The 16,307-nt window shown below is 36.0% G+C and overlaps 1 protein-coding gene across 4 annotated transcripts in view; it reads left to right on the forward strand.

Annotated features, from left to right (window-relative positions):
• Nucleotides 1-16,307, forward strand: part of VWA8 (von Willebrand factor A domain containing 8) — a 382,692-nt gene that overhangs the window by 59,536 nt on the left and 306,849 nt on the right. For all 4 annotated transcript variants that reach the window (XM_010374503.2, XM_030922264.1, XM_010374504.2 and 1 more), the window contains 4 exons: nt 10,280-10,447; nt 14,526-14,690; nt 15,054-15,103; nt 15,833-15,941. In XM_010374503.2, coding sequence (XP_010372805.1) covers nt 10,280-10,447; nt 14,526-14,690; nt 15,054-15,103; nt 15,833-15,941 — 492 coding nt within the window. The remainder of the gene's footprint in view (nt 1-10,279; nt 10,448-14,525; nt 14,691-15,053; nt 15,104-15,832; nt 15,942-16,307) is intronic.

Consider the following 16,307-nt stretch of genomic DNA (forward strand, 5'->3'; position numbering starts at 1 on the left):
AAATGAGGACACAGATATCCAGATTAATTGTTTGCCTAAGGTCTTATATCAAATCAGAAGCGAATCTAGAACAGGGACTTTGATACTTTTTGATTTTAGGTCACACACCTACTTTTATCTTGAAATCTTTCATGTCCATGTGTTGAGTGGTTAAAGCTGTGATGTGAGATGGCTGGGCCAGAAGGATCTTGCTGCATTTTTTTCTGAATTCTATTTGAGAAAATTAGGTCTCTGGAAGTTCTGTAGCTTAAGGACAAGAAGAGCTCCTTATAGTTGGTCTAATTTCTACTTTGAGGAATGATTACAACTAGTCATTCCACATTAAAAAAAATACGTGTATTGCTTCTTTTTAAAAAAGATTTCAAAAAAATGATACTACAATTATTTTATGTTACAACCTGTATAGAAAAATCTTCCAACTATCTAGCCTAAATCTCTCATGCTGATAGTTAAACTTGTTCTATTCTGTTTTCATAACAAGTGTAGGCATAGATAACTATCATCCTTCCTACAAAAATTCTTCCTAACCTTACATAACAGCATCTTTTAACTGAGTGGTTGCATGTTTATTCCATAAATGCTAATAGCCTACTGTGAGCCAGTTTTGTACCAGTATGCCATAAAATACAGGGTTCTCATCCTTTGTAGAGCTAAGAATCCACTGGGGAGATGAAACATAGGTATGAGAGAGCAAGAGTACTTTGAGGTTGTACCCCTACACTTACATGCTATGCAAATGAGGCAAAGTGGGTGTTGATGTAAGGAGGTTAAGATGCTTGAGCCTCTATTGGGCAGAAAACTTGTAACATTTACTTTTTTCTCTCCAGTTGAGTCTGAGATATATGGAATGGCGCAGTATATTGTTGCTATATTACTTAATGGACTTGCCATTTGTTCTATTCAGTTGCTTATTTTTAAACTTTATTCTTTACAAATGTAGTCATATTTATAAAGTTTGATAGTACATTTTGATAGTACTGATTAAGTATTTTAATGATTTTATAGGCTGTTGTAAGGAAGAATCAGGAAGCAAAGTGATACTGAAATAGTAACTAACTAGTATTAGTTCTGAAGATTGAGCGTTTCAAATTTTGTTACCAAAGAGCATCTTCTCAAGATGTTCTCCTTTTGGCTAGTATTCTTATTTCTATTTTTAAAGTTTAATTTTCATATGTTCTGGGTCTACAACTATGTAACCAAAGGGCATATAGGGAGAAGATTTTAAAATCTTGGGCAATTCATTTTTGTCTATTAATTTGTTTTCTAAAAATTATACTATCCTTACCCATTTGCAATCCTCTTATAATATTCTTGCCTTTGGATTCAGTTGCACTGTAAAACATCCATTCTTGTTGCCATTTAGATAGTGTGTAAAATTAATAAATAATTTATATTGAATTAATAAGAAAAAAGGTTGGGAAGATTTTTCATTTTTTCATTTATTAATTTTTCTTTTTAGTTGACAATAGTCCATTTTCACGGGATATAGAGTGATACTTTAATACATGTATTCAGTCCATATATTGTGGGATCATATGATAGCTCCACTTTTAAACTTTTGAAGAACCTCCATATTGTTTTTTATAATGGCTGTACTAATTTACATTCCATCAACAGTGTGTAAAACTTCTCTTTTCTCTACATCCTCATCGACATCTGTTACTTTTTGTCTTTTTCACAATAGCCATTCTAACTGGGGTGAGAGAGGTCTCATTGTGGTTTTCATTGCATTTCTCTGGTGATTAGTTGAGCATTTACTTACTGGCCATTTGTATGTCTTCTTTTGAGAAATATCTGTTCAGATCCTTTGCCCATTTTTAAATCTTATCTTTTTTTTTTTTTTGCCATTGAGTTGTTTGAGCTCCTTGCATATTCTCAGTATTTGTCTCTTTATCCATTTGTTGTTGAATGATGCATTTGAAAATATTTTCTCCCATTCTACAGGTTTTCTCTTCACTCTGTTGATTTGTTTCCTTTTCTGTGCAGAAGGCTTTTCGTTTGATATAGCCGCATTTATCTATTTTTGCCTTTCTTATTTGTGCTTTATCAAATGCTTTTTCTGCATCTATTGAGATGGCCATGTGGTTTTTGTCCTTTATTCTGTTGATGTAATGTATCAGATTTATTGATTTGTGATTTTGAATCGTCCTTGCCTCTCTGGGATAAATCCCACCTGATCGTGGTGTGTTATATTTTTGATATACTGTTGGATTTGGTTTGCTAGTATTTTGTTCAGGATTTTTGCACCTTCGTGGGCTGTCGTTTCCTTTATTTGTGTGCTCTTGTCCAGTTTTGGTATCAAATGCTGGCCTCATAGAATGAGTTTGGAAGAATTTCTTCCCAATGCTGGAGCTAGTGGAGTTACTGGTGGTGGCAGCAGGTCTGAGGTGGGTGGCTGTCAGACTCTGGGAAGCACATGCATTGGCTCCGTTTGTCCTGGGGCAGCCTCCTTGCTGTGCTAGATTGCCTGTTTCCCAGGGTGCAAGGCTCTGTGTGGGCTCAGGTGCTGAGGTCATGGCTACACTGGTGGGTACATCTGGCGTTATGATGCTACAAACCTGTTGAGTGGATGTGGTTGGATGTTGGCAAAGCCCCAGGGATGTGGAGATGCAGGGGCTGTTGGGCTCTAGAGGAGGATATATTCTGGTGGTGACTTTGCTCTCAAAATCACATTTTTCATTTTGATTTAAAAAATATTCTTAATAAAGTTGAGGTAAGTCAAACAATCATGAAATTATTGCTCAAAGAGACTCTACAAATGGCTTGATTCAGTCTCCGTTTTCCTGCCAGTAAAATATCATTATCTTGAGGACAACTGAAGACTAAAAATATTGAGTAATTGTGCCTGGCTCAATTAGCTCTTTAGGTAGAAAAGCAGGGAGTTAATGAAGGCTCTCAGTGGTGGTGGTAGCAGTGGAAATGGAAAGTTGGTGACGGATGCGTAACATATTTAGAGGTCACACATACTGTGTGAGGAATCAGAAAAAATAAACTCTTTGGGAGGCTGAGGTGGGCCGATCACATGAGGTCAGGAGTTCAAAACCAGCCTGGCCAACATGGTGCAACCCTATCTCTACTAAAAATACAAAAACTAGCCAGGTATGATGGCTCATGCCTATAATCCCAGCTACTTGGGAGGCTGAGGCAGGAGAATTGCTTGAACCTCGGAGATGGAGGATACAGTGAGCCGAGATCGTGCCACTGCGCTCCCATCTGGGGGACACAGCCAGACTCTGTCTCAAAAAAAAAAAAAAAAACAAACACACACACACACACACACACACACACACACACACACACACACACACCGTAATAAACCCTAGGTTGAAGGGAGAATGAATGAAACTTCAATTGAAATAGACATCAGAAAGAGGATTTGGTTTAGAGAAGAAGTTGCTGAGCTTGATTTCATTAAGCATGTTGAGTTTGAACATCTATATGAAGAGATTAAAGAGGCATTAGAGATGCCTATGGAGCTCAGAGACATGTTAGTCCATACAGTATGTTCCTCAACAATAATGAAATAAAGAAAATAAAAAAGCTTTGCTGTTGTTGTAATTAATATAGCATATAACAGCCCCTGCCATATAATGGGTACTCAATGAAATAATGCGGATTTGTGAGAATAGGTTAGATCTTTGCCAATGAAATAACAAGTGAGAAGAGAGGATGGGAAAAGGTTAAGGACAGCACCTTGAGAAGTGCTTACATTTTAGAGAACAGGAGGCAGAGGAAGGGCTAAGGAAGGATGGGGGAGAATCAGCATGATAATGTTAATTGAAGATAAAGTACATGAGAAGATCAAGGGAAGAGACTCGAAGAAAAGAAGAACATGAAGATCAAGAAAAAGCCATAATTTGGGGCAGTTCAGTTATTGGTGCTTTCAAGTGAGTAGTTTCGGTAAAATAAGAACAGTGGAAGTTTATTAGAGGCAGTGAGTATGTGCATTTTTTTTAAAAGAGGCTTGAAGATAAGGAAAGGATAAAGAGAGAATATTAAGAGGTATCAGCACTGTAGCTTTTCTGAAAGTATGGAGATGTTTGTGGAAGAGAAGTGATTTGGAAATACAAGTAGGAAGTGATATATTTGATGGAAGAAAGTTTTGGAGGATGTGGGAGGGGATGCTGCTAAGCTCAAAGTAGAAAGGGCTAGTCCTGGAGGTGTGGGAAGAGTGATACTTTCTCAAAGATAGAAGTCATAGTACAGTAGAAAGATGCAGACACAGAGGGACTGACTATGAAATGAAGTGGAGGAGAGTCATAGAATCTCAATTCATGTGACTTTAGTCATAGTAAAGTACTGGGCAGGGTCATTTGAAAGAGGTGAAGAAAGACATTGGAGGCTTGGCTTGGCAATAACTTACAAGAAATAATGGAAATAATGTTTGAATAGTGATGAGGGTTGAGCTGAAGTTGAACAATGTGAATTTGTGGTAGCCTCTCCTTATGTCTCATCACAGATTAATCTAGATTGTAGTAGAGCTAATGGGAGGAGAAAATGTCCCATCTCTAGGGTATTTTCATTGTCTTCCTCAACTCATCCCATAGGCTTATAAATTAAGTACTTTTTACAACAGTGCTCTTAATAGCAGACTCATATTTTATTTGGGTTTCAGAAATCAGGCAAGAAATGGAATGGTCCTCTTATTCTCTTTCCTTATTCCCTTAGTCCTGGAAAGGGAGTTACAGCTTTTTGAGTAAGAAACATATTGTGGACGTTTTCACAGTTAAAGATGGAGCTATATCATTCTTTTTAATATCTGTGTAGAAGTCCATCATATTAAATTACCACAGTTTTTTTTGCTATTCCTCCACAGATTGGCATTTGAGGTTTTTTGGTTCATTTGTAATTATAAAACAGTGTTTTGATGACTGGATAATACACATCATTGTACACTAATCTTATTTCCTTTAGATAAATTTATTGAAGTAGAATTTCTGGATTAATAACATAGCCATTTCCATTTTTATATATGTTTCTAAATTACTGTCCATAAGCTTATCATTTTGTACTCTGACCAACCATGAATGAGAGTTCTGGTTTCATCTTAACCTTACTGACACTGGATTTTATCATTCTTTTTTAATCCTTGCCAATTTGAAAGTCTAAAAATATCACGTTTTACCTTTAGCTCTCTAATAACCAGTGAAGTTGAAGATATATTTTTGTGGTGCTAATTTGTGTTTTATAAGAGTAGTGTTAATTTTTAAAATAATCTATAAAAATTCAATTTATACTAAAGATATTTATGTGGTCTTTATTGTATACATTACAAACATATCTTCCAAGTTTTCAGTCTTTTAGTTTGAGATATTTTTTGCTGTATGGACAAATTTGAATGTAGTCATATCTATTAATTTTTTTCTTAATGGTATCTGCCTTTGAGTTACTGGAAAGATTTTCCTCAATTCAAGATTATTTTCAAAAAGTAACTTATATGATTATTCAGTAATTACATGATTTTACTTTTATCATTAAATGTTTAAATTCATTTGGATTTCTTTTCCAAATTCCTAATTTCTACTAATTTGAAGTGTACTTTTCTTATATTTTAAAATGTTTAATCATTTTTATTAGCTAGTTTCCTTATATGGAAAAGGTAATACATGTAGTAATAGCAAAAAAAATTTTTTTTTCCGACAGTGCAAGAGGGTTATTTCAAATCTCTCTGACCTCTTTTAGTTACAAGAGTTTCTTGTTCGTACAGTACATTTCTAGAGAGACTAGCATACCTTCTTAAATTCTGTTTTATTGATTTGCCTATCTAGTCATGGTTCTTTCTATTCCTAAATTAAACTCGCTCCTAATTGCTTTTCTTTTACAGAATTTTCCTGGCAGTTTGTCTAATGGATTATTAAGGGAAAGTTAGAGACATTTAGAAGCCACTGTCAGAAACTGAATCTTTGCGTAATTGGTTTTTCTTACATTAAGATTTTTTAGGAGAAAGAAAGAGCTTTGGTAAATGTTTTTGTAAGAAAAACTAAAAAAAAAAAAAATAAATTTGCAGGTAAAGCAAATGAAAAGAGAGGCTTAAACTGAGGTTTGTTATATCTTGAAAACAATTTAGCAAACAGGAAGTTTCACAGTTCTTAATTAAGTCACATGAGGATAACAGCACAATTAGTGGGTTAGGTTGATTTAAAAGACTAATGAAGCTTTTCTGTTAACTACCTCTCTTTTCAGATATTTTTAGGCAAGTGGTTGGTTTCATTTCTGCTTGGTTCTAGAGATTTCACTGAGTTGATGATGATTTGAAAAACAATGTTGATTTGGGGAAATGTGATTGTAGTTATCTCTAGAAGACTTTGAGGTCGATTGCACTGCTGTATGACCATGTATGCTCTATGTTGAACTGAGTATTTTGTGTGTGTAGAAATGTTTTGTGTGTGTTTGGTTTTGTTTCTCTACATAGACAACACAGCAAATTCCTATGCCTAGTAAAACCAGACTCTCTGAGATTACTAATAACCTCTAGTTGTGATTATTTACTGACTTTTTTTAGTTCTTCATCTACTCGTCTTCTCTCAATTTAAGGACAGGCTAAAATTTTAGCCGTGCAATTTTCAGATTATATAACCTCTCTTCCAATAAATTGGGTAAAATATTGTGTACCTCAGAGGACTGTCATAGGGTTAAATTAAATAGTATACTTGGAAGCGCCTGATACATATCAGTTATAAACTTGTAGGCCCCACCATGTTCCCACTCACTAAATAGACCAGACTATTTTCAACATCTAGTAGCAACTCTTTTAGTTTTACTTCAATAATTATACTTTCTCTTTTCTGTACTCCTCTACTAGCTCCTCTTCATCATCATTTAAACATGCTTGAGTTTTTTAATCATTTAAAAAAAAAAAAAAAAAAAAGACTGCTATCTCCCACACTGTTCCCAACCAAGTCCCTGCGACAGGCATCTCCTTTTTCCTCCTCATGGCCAATTATTTTGCAAAATGTTGCTCAGTTTAGGTTTGTCTGATGTTTCCTTATGATTTGATTGAAATGATGCATTTTTAGCAAGATTAATATAAAAGTGATGTTGTGCCCATCTCAGGGTATCATATTAGAAGTCTGGTATGTGAGATTGATATAGCTCATTACTGGTCACATCGACTTTGATCACTTGGTTAATTAAGGTGGTATCTGCTAGGTTTCTGCAGTGTTGTATTATTTTTCACTTTGTCATTTTAAAATATTTTGTAAGGAGATACTTTGAGTATATACAAATGTCCTGTTTCTCATCATACACTTACCCACTAATTTACCGTCCGTTTTGGATTCTTGACTATGACAGTTATTACTATGGTGTTTGTGAAATTGATGATTTTCTATTTCTATCATTCTTTAGTAGTAGAGATTCTTAAATTGAGGTCTCTGCTCTATACATACATCTGTATGCATCTGATTGTGGAGAAAAGTTGCAGCATTGACCAGATTTTCAAGAGATCATCAAATGGTGTTATCTTTTTTTCCATCTATCCCTACTTTTTCAACTTTGTGGTCACAGTATTGCCATTGGAGTAGATGGAAAGAAAACCTTGTGTATTTGGCTTCTGTTTTTGATCTGTCTACATAGCTTATTTTGAATTCCTTTGAAGAGATTCAGTTGACAGCAGACCACAGTATACCTGAGGTGAATGCAAGTGGAACTGCAGTGTTTGTTGTTGCCCTGTGTTGTCAAGACTTTGCTTTTTGTGGCCCATAGGTGGTGAACCATTACATTTTGATCTGTATATTTCTAGTTTTACCTCAAAGAATGTGTGTTTTCATCCCTATGGAGTTTTTAAAAAGTCAAATACAGTATTTAGTCTGTCTGATAAGTAAGATTGCTAAAAGTTTTAGATTTTTTAAAATAATATTACCTTAGGTTATGATAACAATTTCTTTTTTGTTCTGAGCTATGCTTTCTTGAAGTAAATATATTTTTGTGAACAAAAGCTTAATGGAAACCTTAACTGAAACATGAATTTTTATAAGAAGTAGTTTGTATTCTTGCTTTGTCGCCCAGGCTGGAGTGAAGGGGGTTGATCTTGGCTCATTGCAACCTCTGTCTCCCGGGTTCCAGTGATTCTCCTGCCTCAGCCTCCCACATAGCTGGGATTACAGGCGCCTGCCACCACAGCCGGCTAATTTTTGTAATTTTAGTAGAGACGGAGTTTCACCATGTTGACCAGGCTGGTCTTGAACTCCTGACCTTGTGATCCACCCTCCTTGGCCTTCCAAAATGCTGAGATTACAGGCGTGAGCCACCGAGCCCAGCCAATATTTTGACTTTTAATATCCCAGAAACTATATCTATGGCTTTGTCCTTTATACAGCTAGCAAAAATGAGATTCTTTTTTTTTTTTTGTTCTTTAGGAACTACTAAGTCACTTCTACCTATGCTTTTTTTTAAAAAAATCTTCTAGAACAAGATGGCTGCTCTGGTAGAAGAGAATTAAAATATTGCAGTAGTGATATATTTGAAGGATTGTTCATGAATTGATCTTATTCTTGAAATGGATGGTTCTCTTGAGTCTAATATAGCTTCCATGAAGTTTATCATTTTACAACATTTTTATGTAGACACTTGAAATCAACTAAGCTCTACTATACAGTGCAAAATTCAACAGTTTATTAAAATAGGATAGTATGCAAGCTTGATTAAGCATTGCCTCTTTTCTACACTTGGAAAATCAGTACATTGCTACTCCAGAAATTTATTTGGATATTAGGTCTTAAAAAAATAGAGATATGTTTTCCCCTCATCAAACATTTAGATCTTTTTTTGGATAATTACTATAGGGAAAATTAAATTTTAAGTGAGGAGTCAGTATAAGTAAAGACACAGAGATTGTCTGGTAAAGCAGTGTGGTATGTATATGTGTAGAAGGAGATAGCCAGTTTATTGTCACAGAAATACCACATGTGAGGCAACTAATGTCAGGAGATGGTGTTGGAGAGATAGGTAGATGCCGCATTGTGATAGGCTAATATGCCAAATTAAGGAGCTTGGACTATTTGGAGGCAATCTGAGGGGTAAGGAGAGCCTGAACTAGGGAAGGGGTAGAAAGGGATAAGTTCAAGAAACATCGAAGGCTCTGGCATGGGTCAATGGTGCTCACACCCCAGATAGAAAATAAAGAAGAGAAGCAGGTTTGGAGAAAGTAGGATATTTTCAGTGTTGTACAAGGGACCTGAGGTACTTATGGGGTCTGAGGGACCCCATATGAGGTACTAATGAGACTACATGATTCTGAAACTTAGGGGAGTATCAGAACCCCAAGATTCTGGGGGGTCATTAGCATAAAGGTGGTAGTTGGAACTATGTGATTAAGATTTTCAGGGAGGTCCTAATACGGTAAGAAGAGCTGTGTGTTAAGGGTGTAATTCTGGGCATCACCCACATTTAATGGACAGGCAGAGAAGACAAAACAGTTTTCCTAGGACAATGCAGTGCCATGGAGACTAATGAAGGCGATTTTTAAGGGGGGGAATAACAATATACATTTAGCACCATTAATCCTCTGTCTGTGGTTGAATGTGCAGAAGAAACATGACTGCGGTTTTCCTTTTTTAGCAGAACATGAAGGATTTTGACGAAAAGTAGTTTTCTCTGTTACTAAGGACCTATAGTTTAAGGCAAATATTTTTTTCATATCTATAGTAATTTTTTTATTACAGTTTACTTTATTTCCTACTTTTCTCCATTACTAATTTTCTTAAAATTTATTGGAAGACCTAAGTCAGTTTGCTATTGGCCAATGTAAAATCTGACTCTTTTTCTGTTTCTAAGTGTGTAATGTTGTCAGCATCGAGCATCACACTAAACCTCTATTTTGATGATGACTTATGTTTACAAATGTTACAGTCTCCAAGCCTTCTCACCTAGCTTTTGGATCCTCACAAGAAGCTTGTGGGATAGGTAGGACAGATATCTTCATTTTTCTTTTCCAGTTGTGGAATCTGTGCCCTTGTTTAATTATGTTCTTTGTTCATAGATAGCTATTAGTTTTTTATTTCTTTGGGCATATAATCTAAAATGTTAAGGCTGAAAGGAACTTCAGAGATCCTCTTTTTCAATATCTTTATTTTAAAAATGAATAAACAGGCCCAAAGAGGTAAAATCACTTTCCTAAGATCATATAGGCAGAAAAAGCAAAACAAGATCTGGAACTCAGCTTTATTGATTTATGGTCCCTATAACAAGAACTGCAATTTAAATTTGCTTTACAAGTAATGTTAGGCCAAGCTCTGCAACTTCAGTATTCTCATTTTGCTTTTATGTTTCTTGGAAATAGTGTGCAGTTCGTGCAGCCACAGAAGGCAGAACTCTCATTTTGGAAGGTTTGGAAAAGGCAGAGAGGAATGTTTTGCCTGTTTTGAACAACTTGCTGGAAAACAGAGAGATGCAGCTTGAAGATGGACGCTTCCTGATGTCTGCTGAGCGTTACGACAAACTTCTCCAAGTAAGAGAAGAAAATCCCACTGCTTTGTCTTTGCTGTCAAGCTGTGGGCAGTGCCATTTTATTGTATAGGACATGGCCCTATTGGAATCAGGACAGATGTTCAGATGACCCTTATCTTGGGTAAATTGCTGAAGTCATGAGTTTACAGTTTTACAATGCTCTTCTGTTTGTAGACTTTGTCAAAAGATTCCCCAGATTTTTACTGTCTTTTTTTTCTGGTTAGTCTAATAACTATCCTCTTTTCCTTTTTTTTTCCTATTTTTTCTTCTTCTCTTTCTTCCTCTTTTCCCATCTCCTTTTTTCCCCCTTCTTTCTTTCTCTTAACAACTATTTAATAAAAGGCTAATGACTTCTAGATAGTGCTAGTCACCAGATACAAAGCTGAAGAAAGTCCAGTTCTTAGCTTCAGGAAACTCAAGGTCCAGTAGGTATTGACAGAAATGAATAAAATATTTAAAGGATATCCTGTTCTGATGACCCAAGCCACCAGCATCACATGCTGGGGTTGCTGTAGAACCTCCTAACTGTACTCCCTGCTTCCATCCTTCCTTCCTGACACTGTTCTCAACACAGCAGTCAGTGATTGCCTTAACAATGCATCCATTTGGGGACATTCCTATACTCTAACCCTGATGGCTTCTTGTTCCACTCAGAGTAAAATTCAAAGTTTTTACAATGCAGTACAGTACCCTTTGTTGTCTGCTTCCCTCTACTAGAATTTAAGTTTCACAAGGGCAGGGATTTTTGTAACTGGTATTATCTCAAGTTCCTAGATCAATGCCTGGCACATGGTAGTTGCTCAATAACTATTTGTTGAATGAATGAATAAGTACCACGGAATGATTAAATGCTGTGATAAACATGCATATAAAGAGTACAACAACTGGGGAATGTGGGGACTCTTCAAAGGCTTGGGAGATGGGTTCATGTAATGTCACAAATGACAAGAAGACATTTAGCCCTTGTTCATCCAACTCAAGCTGTACCACGCTGGATCTCTGTGTGGTTAACCCAGCCTTCTATGACTGACTGCTCTGCCTGTACATTCTAGGACCTAGAGTCTCTCTCATACCTGTTCTGTACATATGTGCTACCTTACTACCCCAGGTTGATTGCAAATTGATCAGGAGCAGGATCTGTGTCTCATACTTCTTGATCTTGCTCCCAGGGTGCTAATATGAGCCCAGAACACACTAGGCCCTAAATAATGAATGTCAATGCCAGAGGGTTTGATTGCACTGATGCTGCATGGCTGGCAGGGCCAGAAGCAGTCTGTTTCTTTACTATTTGTGGGAGTTTCTAGATGATGCTTTCTTGTGAAGTACAGTCATTTTCCTCTGGATCTATTCATGGAGCATCTCGTTCTGATATAATCAGAAGGAGATAATCAAGGATTTAATCAAGTAGAAAAAGTTAAATTCATTTATTCATACTGTTAATTTACCAAAATGAAAGCTTTTTAATTTATTTTTTAAAAGGCTGTTATGCAGAACGTTTTCTCTTTAGATGCTTTCTAATTACAAAATAACTACTTGCTACTAGAGATTATATTAGTGTTCACCATTTTTAGTAAATAATTTGGAAAAAAAATACTCAGAATATGGAATTTTTTTTAAAGTATAGGAGTTACTTTACAACAAAAAGTTTGATATGTTCTTTATTCTTATAGTAGATTCTGTGCAAAGTTATTGAACATATTACTTTGGATAGAAATTCTCGATATGTGAGTCAAAAGAGGTTTAGTGACTGGGTGTGGTAGCTCACGCCTCTGACCCTAGCACTTTGGGAGGCCAAGGCGGGCAGATCACCTGAGGTCAGGAGTTCAAGATCAGCCTGGTCAACATGGTAAAACCTTGTCTCTACTAAAAATAGAAAAATTAGCTGGGTGTGGTGGCATGCACCTGTAATCCCAGCTACTTAGGAGGCTGAGGCAGGAGAATCACTTGAACCCGGGAGGCTGAGGTTGTGGTAAGCCAAGATTGCACCACTGCACCTCAGCCTGGATGAGGGAGCGAGACTCTGTCAAAAAAAAAAAAAAAAAAAAAAAAAAAAAAAAGAGGTTTAGTATGCAAAGAATGCTTATTATTAAGTGAGAAGGGTCTACTACATTTTTCTCCCAAAGTAAATATCAGTATAAACACATAATTTTTTATCGGTAAATGTTATTTCTGTGTTCATAGAATCTGTCTCATAAGAACCTCACAGCAGATAGGCAAGATCCCTTCAAAAAGCACTATCATCTTATGACAAAAGATGCTAAAAAGATTCTAACACCATAACGTAAGCCCCATTTATTTCTAGGTAGCTTTGATATTCTAAATTTAATATCTTAAAAATGTTATTGGTTTCATAAAGGTGTTTATAGTAGAATTCTGTTATTATGGAAAGAGATACAAAGTTCAGTTTGTATGAACTTTATATTTTATTTAACATTTTTGGGTAAATGAAAAAGAAATATTTAGTCAGCTCTCTGAAGTTTCTACTTTTGGTTTCTCAGACAGGGCTAGATCTAGACTCTCACTTTCTAGTGTCTATGACATAGTGTCAGTGTATTAATTAGATGTATGATTGCTGATTTTGATTCATACCAAATGATTGAAATAATTATTTATTTCAATAATTATTTATTATTTTTAAAATTAATTCATGCAGTCAGTCAACAGACATTTGTCCTGTTATACACTAGAGGTAATAAGTCCTCTCAAGAGTGTGGAGCTAGCATGAGACAGTCATGTATAGAAGCAAATGCACAAATAAATAATGATAGAAGCTTGCCTAAGATAAAGTAAAAGGGTACAAAAATGGTTCTGATGAGGGAAGGGGATCTGAGTCTTATGAAGATGTTTTTTGTGTTGAGCTTTGACTGACCCTTGTGTTTATGCTGTGCAAAGTGAAAAGGGCGTTGTTCCAAGAAGATGGAGTCGTGTTGGTGAAGCAGCCTCATGTGTTTGGAGAGCTGCAGTTGGGAGACGGATTGGAGCACAGGATCATGGAAGGAAGGTCAAGGGGACGGGCGTGCACTGGTTGCTGAGACTGAGAGAATCAGAGCTTCTGCCAGGAAAGGCCTTGAGCGCCTTCTTAAGAGTTTCTATATTGTCATTTGGGCTGTGAAGAGTTGCTGAAAGATGTGGACGCTTCTCTCAGAATGTACAAATGTGCATTTGTACAAACTTAGTCAATACCGTAGATCCTGCTGCTGAAGAATGTGAAGAGCCATTGATAGAGTTAGGCAGAGAAGGAAGGAAATGAGATTTAACAGGTGCCTGCTATGGGCCACTTGTTTGCACACACATTTTCACATTTAGTTTTCCTAGCAGTCACAATAATGTAGATGGTATTTTTCCTACTGAGAAGGCTAAGGTTCCAAAGGTATAATGACATGCATGTGCTAACATTTAGTAAAAGTATGCATCAAGCAGTTGAGCCAGGATTTGTGACTCCAAAACCCGTACTGTTTCCATTCTCTAAGCTCCACTGTATACTAGTTACAGGACCATGGGACAAGTTATATAACTCCTTTGAACTTCAGTTCATTCATTCATGTAAAAAGGAGATTGTCTATATTGGATTCTGGTGAAAGTTAAATGAGAAAAATCCATGGAACGTGCTTACCACATAGTAAGTTTCCAAAACATGTTATTACGAGTAATATGCCTTGCTAGGAATACCCATAAACATAATTATGTATTTAAGGTCCACTGGTAATCAATCACAGCTCTGCTGGTGACCTGCCCATTGGGGACTACCTTTGTTACAACCTCTAGTCATGTCTTTTCCTTACCCCCGACTCTTTCCCTCTGTGTTACTGACTAAAGCTTGGAGATCTGACCCAAGTCTCCTTTATTCCTTGGTGTGTTAACTGCTTTCCCTTTCAAACACCCCAATCTTCATGTTGTGAGACTGCCCTGGCATCCTGAACCTGATTTCACTTTGCTGCCTTCCTTGACAGTTTGGTTTTGAGAGTGTTCTCCAATACAGTTTTCTCAACAGTCAAGTCCTAAGTCCCTGGACTTGGCAGCTCTTATAGTTATGATCTGTATCATTTATGCTATAGCTTCTGGATCTCTTACTTTCATAGGATCATACCAAAAAAGAATTGGATTCTTGGAACATTGTCCGAGTTAGTGAAAATTTCCGAGTGATCGCCTTGGGCTTGCCAGTACCAAGGTATTCTGGGAATCCATTAGATCCCCCTCTTCGTTCTCGATTTCAAGCCAGGGATATTTATTATTTACCCTTCAAGGTAAGTATGACCAAGGATACTTTAATTTTTAAACAGTTTTTCTATTTATAACAAGAAATTCAGTGCTATAAAAATGTTACTGCATTTTTAAATGTCTTCCTCAGTAGGTCATGGAAAGATATGAGAATAAAGAGTAAAGAAAATCTCTGGAAACTAGGAAGAAAAATTATTATGGCATTATTTGAAGGATTTTTTAAAAGGCTGGCTTTTCTTTTAGAAAATGAAATGTATCAATAAATGACTTTTTGCTATTAAATATTTAGTGTCTGCTTAATTAAAAGGTTGATTGTGTCTATAAAACATTTGCACTTAATCCGTTACATTTCTTTTTAATTAATTTAATATGTTTCTATATTACTTTAGGACCAACTTAAGTTGTTATATTCAATTGGAGCCAATGTTTCTGCTGAGAAGTAAGTATATTTTTATAAATATCTGGACACTGAATATTGAATTTGTTTTGTCTGTTCATTGATTGATTGATTGATTCATTCAGCAACTGGAATTCTTATAAGAATTTTTCAGTATTAGAATGTTTGGTGATAAAATTAATAAGATATCTTTGGCGAGAATCTCAAGATCTAATAGAGTTGAAAGATACGTGAATAGCTTTGGTTAACATGGTATAGTAAGTGCCATCATTTCAAAATATTGAGGGTATTAGTTGAGATTTTATAAGGGCTTCACAAAAGCATTGGCGTTTGAAATGGGTCCTAAATAATGAGCAAGTTTTTGCCAGATAGAGAATGGAATCAAGGAATTTGAACAGAATAAGTGTTTTTTTTTTTTTTTAAGCATGAAATGTGAGAGTTTATGCCTTATTCTTAGGGCCATAAAAAAACTCTTGAAAGGCTAGAGTTTAGGTTTGGGATTGTGAAATGTGAGAGATGAGGCTGTCAGGGTAGATTTGGACCAGGTGGTGAGAAACCTCAAATATTGTGATAAATTTAGGAATATATTTGCGTCTAATCAACTTCTGAGTTTTAAGTAGGATATTATGATGCGGAGCCATTGCCCCTTAAGAATTAATATTAGGGATCATCTTTTTAGATTAATTAAATTGGCCCCTGTATTTTATATTTAACAGACTTACACATTTTATATTTTAAAACTATTAAAATTTAATATCATTTTTCCCCTAGAGTTTCTCAGCTCTTGTCCTTTGCCACAACTCTGTGTTCCCAAGAATCTTCTACTCTTGGACTTCCAGATTTTCCTTTAGACAGTTTAGCAGCTGCAGTACAAATCTTGGTAAGTAAAATAAAGTAACGACTGGCATACCCAAATATGTTAAAAATTTTGAAAGTTAATCATTAGGGATTAATGACTTCAGTTTGCTTTTGTCATACTCTTCTATAAATATTGTAAAACCTGAGATTAATTTGTTATGCAGTGCAGTAAACTGTACAGAGACCAAGGACATGTTCTGAGCCCCTGAAGAGCTTTCAGCTTTGGAGTGGGAGCTAGACATGCAATCTCAGTGAAGTCCTACAGAGGAAAGGAAGGCTTTAGCCTGGTCAAGTAAAAGGTGTGCTGCAGTGTAAGTTAGGCCTCAGAGCTGTCCTTACCTGAGTTAGGGGAGCTAGGGCTTTCACACTGCTCTAGCATGGTTGTCTC

This window comes from Rhinopithecus roxellana, chromosome 18, assembly GCF_007565055.1.
Source record: "Rhinopithecus roxellana isolate Shanxi Qingling chromosome 18, ASM756505v1, whole genome shotgun sequence".
NCBI classification, from domain to species: domain Eukaryota; kingdom Metazoa; phylum Chordata; class Mammalia; order Primates; family Cercopithecidae; genus Rhinopithecus; species Rhinopithecus roxellana.